General features: G+C 43.6%; 1 protein-coding gene and 1 non-coding gene across 3 annotated transcripts in view; both read right to left on the bottom strand.

Moving 5' to 3' along the window:
- Positions 1–1,953: 1,953 nt before the first annotated feature.
- Dnaaf4 (dynein axonemal assembly factor 4) overlaps positions 1,954–9,439 on the bottom strand; it is a 14,188-nt gene continuing 6,702 nt past the window's right edge. For both annotated transcript variants that reach the window (XM_031343702.1, XM_031343703.1), the window contains exons 6-9: positions 8,526–8,635; positions 5,282–5,435; positions 3,013–3,118; positions 1,954–2,730 (exon numbers count right to left, since the gene is read on the bottom strand). In XM_031343702.1, coding sequence (XP_031199562.1) covers positions 2,615–2,730; positions 3,013–3,118; positions 5,282–5,435; positions 8,526–8,635 — 486 coding nt within the window. In that variant the 3' untranslated portion in view covers positions 1,954–2,614. The remainder of the gene's footprint in view (positions 2,731–3,012; positions 3,119–5,281; positions 5,436–8,525; positions 8,636–9,439) is intronic.
- Positions 4,356–4,462, bottom strand: LOC116074026. The gene has a single exon (XR_004112016.1). It is a non-coding gene; the product is annotated as a U6 spliceosomal RNA (small nuclear RNA).

The following is a 9,439-nucleotide window of genomic DNA, read 5'->3' as shown; positions in this document are numbered from 1 at the left end:
CCTGGCTGTCCTGGAACTCACTCTGTAGACCAGGCTGGCCTTGAAATCAGAAATTCGCCTGCCTCTGCTTCCCAAGTGCTGGGATTAAAGGCGCGCGCCACCACTGCCTAACTTGATATTGTCATTCTATAGCCCACAAGACTTGCTTGCTATATGTAAATTTTACCCCTCACTGGCCCGAAAAACAGGTAAATGATTCTGAGATTATCAGGTTAAAAGGCAAGCTGTCCTGGGGAAGGTGACATAGACCTCAGTCTGCCAAAAGGCAACACTAAGAGATAGCTCAGGCATAGTCCCGCTGATGATTGGTTCAGACGGAGTAAATTGTGAAACCACTCCCACTATGCTAATAAGCTTTTTGTATTGGGAAGGAGGAGTGATTTTGTTTTTTTGTTTTTTTGTTTTTTGGGTTTTTTAAATTTTTTTTTAAGATTTATTTATTATATGTAAGCACATTGTAGCTGTCTTCAAACACACCAGAAGAAGGTTTCAGATCTCATTATGAATGGTTGTGAGCCACCATGTGGTTGCTGGGATTTGAATTCATGACCTCTGGAAGAGCAGTCAGTGCTCTTAACAGCTGAGCCATCTCACCAGCCCATGGTTTTTATTTTTGATGAAAAGAACTGGAGGGGAGGAGCAGAGAAGGGAGAAAGCCGGTGGGTCATAGAGTCACGTGGTGGAAACTCACATGGTAGGGCAATAGTTGAGTCAGGATGGTTAGCTCAGGAGACTGCCCTCAGCAAAAAGGCTAACAGGCTAATACTATAAAGATATTTACATGTCTTTATTATTAAGCCCCAAACAAGACACCCCAAAGCAATTACAATAGTGCTCAAAGTGGTCAAAGAAGGTATCAGATCCTTGAAGCGGGAGTTCCAAGTGGTTATGAGACACCCAATGTAGGACTTGGGAACTAAACTTGAGGCCTTTGGAAAAGCCACAAAGCCGTTACACTGGCCTTTGGTTAGTTTTTCTGCGACTCAGTCTTGCTATGTTGCCCAGGCTGGCCTGGAAGTAAGCATCTGAAAGACCCCCATGGGGAGACCCCCCACTCAAATCTCGGGAGGACGTGCACCCAAGGAATCATGAGAGACCGTCTTGATGTAAACGCATGAGGCAGTTTAATATCGGAGCTCCGGGTCGACACGTATCTCATGCAGGAGATAGAGGAATCGACCAGGAGGCTCAGGGGTTAGGGGTTTATATAGGGAAAAGGTCTGAGGGAACAAAGGAATTGGTGTGGCTATACATGATTGGCTATTTTAAATATCAGCTAGTGTACGTGCAGATCAGGGCAGAAAATTCCTAAGGGTGGTAATCTGAGTCAACAGAGCATCTTGTTGACCTTAAACCATATCTAAGAGGACCAGATGACCCATTACTTAGTTGGGTCGTGCCAGGGCCCACCCGGACATATCTTTGCATGCTTTCTCCTCCACATCTTCCCAGCCTGCTAGTTCCCAGAATGTCCCAACAGCTTGCCTGCCCCTGCCCAGACCCATCTGGACATGCTCGACCTTGGTCCTCTGTGTTTTCCTCAAACCTGCAATTTTCTCATTAGCCAGCACAAGTCTCAAATTTAACTCTTTCACATCTACATTCTATTTCTTACTCAGGAGTGCTAGGATTAAGGGCATACACAAGACCCTACTCAGTTTTGTTTTCAACAACAGCCTATAACTAAGTTCAAAATACGGCTTAGGGACTGGAGAGATGGCTCAGTGGTTAAGAGCACTGGCTGCTTTTCCAGAGGTCTTGGGTTCAATTCCCAGCACCCACATGGTGACTCAGAACTGTCTAACTCCAGTTCCAAAAGATCTGATGCTCTCTGCTGGCCACTGCAGGTACTGCATACAACTGTGGTACACATTTCTACAGGCAAAACACCCATACACAGAAAATTAAATATAAACAAATAAATCTCTTAAAAAATAAAGTTTTCAGAGAAACTGGTTTTTCTGTTGTTTGTTTATTCACTTTTTCTTGAAACAGTTTCACTATGTAGCCCAGGCTAGCCTGGAATTCTACATCCTTTTACCTAGTAGACCCAGGATTGGTATACAATATATTATTACACTCTAACTGGTCTAGCCTCAAACAACAAATAATATAAAGAAAAATATATGTGTATCTGTAAGTGACTAAAAAATGTCTATATATTATACCAAAGCCAATCATTCAGAATTAAATACTATATTTAATTATGCACAATCTTTTATGTGGAAATTCTATTCTGTTGATTCTTCAATATCAACAGAATCCTGAAAATTTTCCAGTATCCTGGAAAATGCCAACAGCAACAGCTTAATTCCAAGAGCACTGGCAGTTTAGGAGAGCAACACCAAAGCCCAAGTCCTGTGCTAAGACCAAGGATTCAAACAGCCCATTCTCTGTGCTTTGTTTTGTGCTTTGAAACAGGATCTTACTATATAGCTCTGATTGGCCTCAAGTTCACAGAGACCTGCCTTCCCAGTACTGGGATCAAAAGCAGTGAGAGAGAGGTCATTTTCACCTTGGAGATGATTCCTTAGGCACTGCCATTGTAAAGACTCTCTAGCACTGTGCTTTACAGAGCTGTAGTAGTTGTAGAGACTTCTGTACTTAGCTGCCTCTAGTCATGAGACTTCAGTGTAGTCCCTTGAATTATATTCCGAATCTTCTCTGCATCATTTTTTACAACTGTGTTGGCTGGGTCAATCTTGAGTGCAGCTTCATAATCTTGCAAACCTGTATTGACATATCAATGATAATCAATAAAGCAAGTATTTCATAATACCTGTGTTATCTAGACAACTTTTTGTTTTTCTGAAACAGGGTCTCCTGTAGTTTAAAAGACTTTGACCTTGATAGGTAACTGAAGACAACGTTGAACTTCCCCAGTGCTGGGATTGCAGGTGTGTGCCACCACACATAGTTTATATGGTGCTGGGGATCTAACAGCCTCATGCATGCAAGGCAATGAAATCATTCTACTAACAGAGCTACGCCATGCCTCCATCAGTTTCTTACCTTCAACATACAATTCCAGTTGACAGAACGCTGTCCCTCGTCGGACGTGTGCCTTCATTCTTGCATTGGCATTGTCGGCAACAGGTGGTGTCAATAATTCTAGTGCCTTTCAAATAATGTATATAATTAGGGGTTAGTGAGATGGCTCAGTGGACAAACTGCTTGCTCTGCAAGCCTGAAGACCTGTGTTCAAACCCCAGCATCCACATAAAAAACCAGGCATGGCAGAATGTGCTAATATCAGTGCTGGGAAACAGAGACAGAAGGATTCCTAGGGCTGGTTGGCAGGCCAGCCAGTCTAGCTCAATCAGCAAGGAGCGAGCAGGCTGGAGCGAGCAGAGGTCCTGAGTTCAATTCCCAGCAGCCACATGATGGCTCACGACCATGAGTACAGCTACAGTGTACTCATACACATAAAATAAATCTTTTATAAATAAATAAATAAATAAAACACTAAAAGTACAAACAAACCAAACAGCTGGGCCTGGTGGTACATGCCTATAATTCCAACTATAGGGAGGCTAAGCCATAGAATGGCAAACTTAAAGGTTCAATGTGAGGCAATTACATTAACTTATAGTGCAGTAAATTGTCATGTGCTATTTGCATGTATTGAGAGCTGACTCAAGCATGTTAATTTCAACATTTCCCAAAACTCCACATCCTTGGTCAGGTTCTCTAACAGGGAGAAAGGGAAATAGCTCAGAGCTGAGGCTGTAATTAAAAACATAGCACCCCTGAGAATGGCTGGTTCTCAGGGCAAGCCGTTCCCAGCAGGTTACTATTGTTTATCACACAGTATAAAAAGGTCTGCAGTGGGAAGGAGGAACTGGAAGCTCATCCATGAGGCATATGCTCTGCCTAGAGACCTCTCAGTCAGGACCCCCAGGATGACTCTCTCAGTAACTGCTGCAGGATGTGGCAGGGCCTGATGCTTCACTTCCTGTCTGCTACAGGAACTTGCTGATTGTTCTTTCGCTTTTGCTCCCTCTAAAACAAGCTCACTCATTGGAAACAGAAAGCATGGCTATTGCAGATTATCCTCTGCACAGAACTCAGCGGTACACACTTACCTTGAAGGCAGAAGGGCTAAGCATTCAACCTCTGGGGGAGGGACTGCGTACAGAGCCCAGCACTTCACCCTGGCTAAGCAGAGGCTTTACTTCTAGGCTAAGTCCTAAACCCTAGACCATCATTTACACCAATAAAGAAGGCCTAGCAAATGCCCAACCCCCGTCCCTGTGATCTTGAACATGCTAGGTCCTATAACAATTTTTTTTTCAAACATCAGTAGTTTATTGCTTTAGTAGTCTAAACACATTCAAAATGGAAACTCAAAAAGAAAAATTAGGAAATACTTCATGAGTTTTTGTGTCATCCTTGCACAGGAACCATAGTACTCTTCTCTGTATCATTTCAATTTGAGCATTTGTGCTGCTGAATTGAGCACACATTTGTCTCATTTGGTCTTTTGTAACCTTGCCTGGAATTTGCCTGGCCTTGAACTAAGTGATCCTCTTTCTTCAACCCCTTGATGAGCCACCATAGCTGGCTCTCCATGATAATATATATATATATATATATATACATATATATATATATATATGTGTGTGTGTTTTACTTGCTTGTATATCTATGTGAAGGTGTCAGATCTTTGAGTTACAGACAGTTGTGAGGCACTATGTGGTTGTTGGGAATTGAATCTGGGTCTACTGGAAGAGCAGTCAGTGCTCTTTTTTTTTTTTATTAGATATTTTCTTTATTTACATGTAAATTTCTCCTTTCCCAGTTTCCCCTCCAAAAAACAAAGAAACAAACAAAAACAACAAAAACAAACCCCTGTTGCTTCCCCCTTCCCCATGCCTGCCACCCCGCCCTCTCCCACTTTCTGGCCCTGGCATTCCCCTACACTGGGGCACAGAACCTTCACAGGGCCGAGGTCCTCTCCTCCTATTGATGATCGAATTTGCAATCCTCTACTATACACATGCTGCCAGAACAATCAGACCCACCATGTGCAATCCTTGGTTGGTGGTTGAGACCCTGGGAGCTCTGAGGGTACTAGTTAGTTCATATTGTTGTTCGTCCTAAGGGGCTGCAAACCCCTCAGCTCCATAGGTCCTTTCTCTAACTCCTTCATTGAGGGCCCTGTACGCAGTCAGTGCTCTTAATGGCTGAGCCATGTCTCCAACCCCAAAGCATTATATTTCTAAATGAAGTAAATATATAAACATATACACAACACACCCAAACAGAGCAATATACATACCTTAGAAGAGTCCTCAATGGCCTTGTGTAAGTTTTTTAATTTGAGGTGGCAAGCAGCCCGATTCAAATACAATAATGGGATCTTACAGTTCAATCGTATGGCTAAATTATATGCATCAACCGCTGCCAAATAGTTTTCTGTTGCAAACAATTTGCTAATGAGACAAAAAGAAAAAGCCAATTTAACATTGAAGCAGACATGAGGAAATAACATCGACCCTACTTGGCACTCAGATAGATGGTTCACCATCTGCCTTGTTTATTCCCTGTCAGATGGAGACTGCCTACTGCACAGACTCCATCTCTCTACACACACCAAGCAAGTGCCTTGAGTAGGGCAGATCCTCCCACTCAAAGGCCGCCATTATTGGTTTAATGCAGCAAGTGTATGTCTATCTTCCTTGATATGGTGATTTATTTAGGGATAGGAAAGGGGCTTAAACTGGCCTGAATGAAGCTGGTGATTTGGGCCTCAAGTTGGAGTGTGAAAAGCTGGTAAGACTTCTCCCCCTGCTGGATATGGAGGATAAATGTGCTGCTCATTGTTAACCAGGAGAAAGCTGGTGCAGAGAGAATGGGAAAGGGCAAGAACTGGAGGGAACAGCTCTTCATGACATGGGGAAGCGGCTATGAGTGTGACACCTGGGTCAGCATACCAGCAACACACACAGCCAACACCAACCAGCCTGGTGGCCTGTAATCCCAGCTGCTTCACAGGCTGAGTCGAGAAATTCGAAAGATCAAGGTTTGCTTGGCTTACACAACACACTGAAGGCCAGCATGGGCAGCTTAGTGAGACCCTGCCTCAGAGCAAAGAGATTGCTGCAATCCCACTACCTGAGAGGGAGAAAGGAGACATGGGCTTTATGGCTTTGTTTCGCTACACAGCAAGTTCCCCAGACTGTGTCATGTGAGCCCCATGTCAAAACAAACAGTAAGTGACATAGTTGTAAAAAGGAAAAAAGAGCAGGGAATAGAGCTCAGTGTTATAGCACTTGTCTAGATAGTGAGACCCTTGATCAAACTACAAAAATCTACTGGACAGATAGACAGAGTGCACACAGTCCAGCCAGCCAGCATCTGTACAACTTGGTAAAAAGACACATGCCCCTTTGATTTAGCATTCAGAATGAAGCATGGAGAAGCATTCAAAATATGATTTTTTAAAAAAAATAACATGGACATGGTGCTAAAGGCCTATAATCCCAGGAGTTTGGAGGCAGGAGAACTGATATGTCAGTTCAAGAAGACTAAATTTGCTGGGTGGCGATGGCACACATCTTTAATCTAAGAGGCAGAGGCAGAGGCCAGAGGCCAAAGGGAGGCAGATCTCTGTGAGTTCAAGGCCAGCCTAGTCTACAGAGTTAGTCCCAGGACAGGTAGGGCTACACATAACCCTGTCTCAAAAACAAAACAAAACAAAACAAAACAACAACAACAAAAAACTAGTAAAACAAATCCTCACATTCCAGCACATGGGAGGCTGAGGCAAGAGAATCATTGTGAGTTCAAGACCAGCCTAGCCTATATAGAGAGTTTCAGGCTAGCCAGGGCTACAAAGTGAGAGCGTGTCTCAAACAAACAAACAAAAAACAAAACAAAACAAAAAACAAAGCAAAACAAAACAAAAATAAAGACATAAACAAACACACACACGTAGAGCTTGGTGCTTTCTTGCAGTGTGCCTACTGATTTCTCCCTTGGGGAAAAAGGTCCTTAAAAGGGAAGAGTTGACTTTCCCTCCTTTCATTTTGTTAATATACTCTAAACACCAAGTACTGCAACAGAATAGGATAAGTGGTAAAACACAATCAATGGAAGACATTTGCACCTGCATCTGGGAAGCCATCTTGTAATGGCAAGTCTAACAAGCTTCTATCAGGAAAAGCAGGGTGAGGAGACTGGCCTGTCTCTATAAACTTTAGTTTATTTAAACGCAGTGGCAAAGGTAGGTTTCCTGGCCCTGTTATGAAAGCATTTAGGTACATGGTTTAAAGAGCAATTCTCAAACTATGAGTGGTAACGCATGTCTACAATCCCAGCACATCAAAGGCTCAGGCAAGAGGACTGCTGCCACAAATTCAATGACTGGGCTATGAGAGACCCTGGCTCAACAAAATAAGGAGACAGCTCTCCATGGATCTCCTGTGACAATCTTGCGGGTTGGGGGTGGGGTTGGGGGTGGGACCTCATGTGTCGCATGTGGGAGGCATGTTCTCTACCACCAAGCAAGAGTCGTAGCCCAGAACTATCATTTAGAAGACACTGTGTAGCACTCAGCCTTGGCAGAGTGTGCCTTTTAGGGAGCAGTGCACAGATTTATACCAATAACAAACATGATAGTCCCTTTGCAGGGCAAGAGTTTGCAGGTTTACTGAAATCTTTTTACAGAAAATTTTCATTCTTAAGCCTGTCCTCCCTCAGCTCTGGGGGATAGCTACTGTCAGTATCACACTCTGCTGGCCTGCCTATGCACTGGCTGAGGGACTAGACCTGCAAAGGGAACAGGCACGGAGTGTATGCTGCTTGCTTTTGTTCCCTATATTGTTTGTCCAACAGATTTGTAGTATTGGGGTTTGAACCACGGGCCTCACTATCTAGACTGAGCTATATCCCCTACCCTTTTCCCTTTTTAAAATTACTTCACTGTTTGTTTGTTTTGACATGGAGCTCACATAACACAGTCTGGAGAACTTGCTGTGTAGCCAAACAAAGCCATAAACCCAAGTCTCCTCCTCTCTCTCTCTCTCTCTCTCTCTCTCTCTCTCTCTCTCTCTCTCTCTCTCGTAAAGGGATTGTGGCAATTCCTTCTTTATTTTGAGACAGGGTCTCTCTAAATTGCCTATGCTGGCCTTCAGCTTGTTGTGTAGGCCAAGCAAACCTTGGTGGGGACATTTTTTCAACTGATGTTCCTTCTTCCCAAATGACTCAAGCTTGTGTCAAGAAGACATAAAAGGCTGGGCAGTGGTGGCACACACCTTTAATCCTAGCACTTGGGAGGCAGAGGCAGGCACATTTCTGAGTTCGAGGCCAGCGTGGTCTACAGAGTGAGTTCCAGGACAGCCAGGGCTATACAGAGAAACCCTGTCTTGAAAAACAAACAAACAAACAAACAAAAGAAGACATAAAAGGACCAGCACATGACCTATCTCTCCCAACAGCATGCAAGCTCATAAACTCAAGGTCCTTCTAGTCCTGGAATGTGATGAGCCCAGGGTAGGATGCAGGACACTCAGACAACTCACTTTCCCTTGTCTTTCAACCAGTCTGGATTCTTCTCTTCTTCTTTTAAGTCGAAGAATTCAGGAAGATCAGTGCTCATGGCTCTCCGTGCCTCTGCTTGCTTATGCAGCCACTACAATGAGAACGCAGTGGCTGATGGACACCGTCTATGCTGGCTAGTGCAGTCAATCAAACAGTATATGGAAATCACCCAGGACATGGACCTCTAGAATACCTGTGGGATTTTTCTGATTACATTACTTAATGTGAAGAGACTCATTTTAACTGTGGATGGAGCCATTCCCTGGACTGGGACTCCTGGACTGTGTTCATGGAGAGAGGTGTAGGAACAGCAAATATGTATGAAACCCTATACACAGTGAGAAGTCACTCTTGCATTACAACTCTGTGCAATGCTTGCTGGTCTTTGCTGGTCTTGACTGCTTAGAAAGAAACACATCAAAGAACTTCTCATGGTATTTTAGCTGACTCTGGTTGCTTCTGCTGACTTGTGCCAGTTTTGGAGAGCCTTCAGGTTTCTGCTGGATTGAGCCACTGCTACTGTTTGATGGTTAGTGTTTGCTATTGAACTGGATTGCTGGTATCCTGACAGTGAAGAATGGAATCGCCCTCAAGGAACTACTACTAAGCAGGTCCACAACCCCTCTTTCCTTCTTTCATCACTACCTCTGGTGGTAGGATAAAAGGGAGGTTGAATCATTTACGAACCCTGAATAAAGTAAGTTTAGAGAAAAATATAATCACTGTCTCAAACAAAAAATGAACAGAAAAACACTAAAACAAAACATGCAACACAAAACAAAGAAATATAAAACCTAATTTGTTTTCCTTCCCTTTCCTTCCTTTTTCCTTCCTTTTTCCCCCTTCCCCTTTTTCCCCCTTCCCCTTTTTCCCCCTTCCCCTTTTTCCCCCTTCC

Source organism: Mastomys coucha, unplaced genomic scaffold, assembly GCF_008632895.1.
Source record: "Mastomys coucha isolate ucsf_1 unplaced genomic scaffold, UCSF_Mcou_1 pScaffold23, whole genome shotgun sequence".
NCBI classification, from domain to species: domain Eukaryota; kingdom Metazoa; phylum Chordata; class Mammalia; order Rodentia; family Muridae; genus Mastomys; species Mastomys coucha.
The sequence above is the reverse complement of the archived record's forward strand: the minus strand, read 5'-3'. Positions and strand labels throughout refer to the sequence as shown.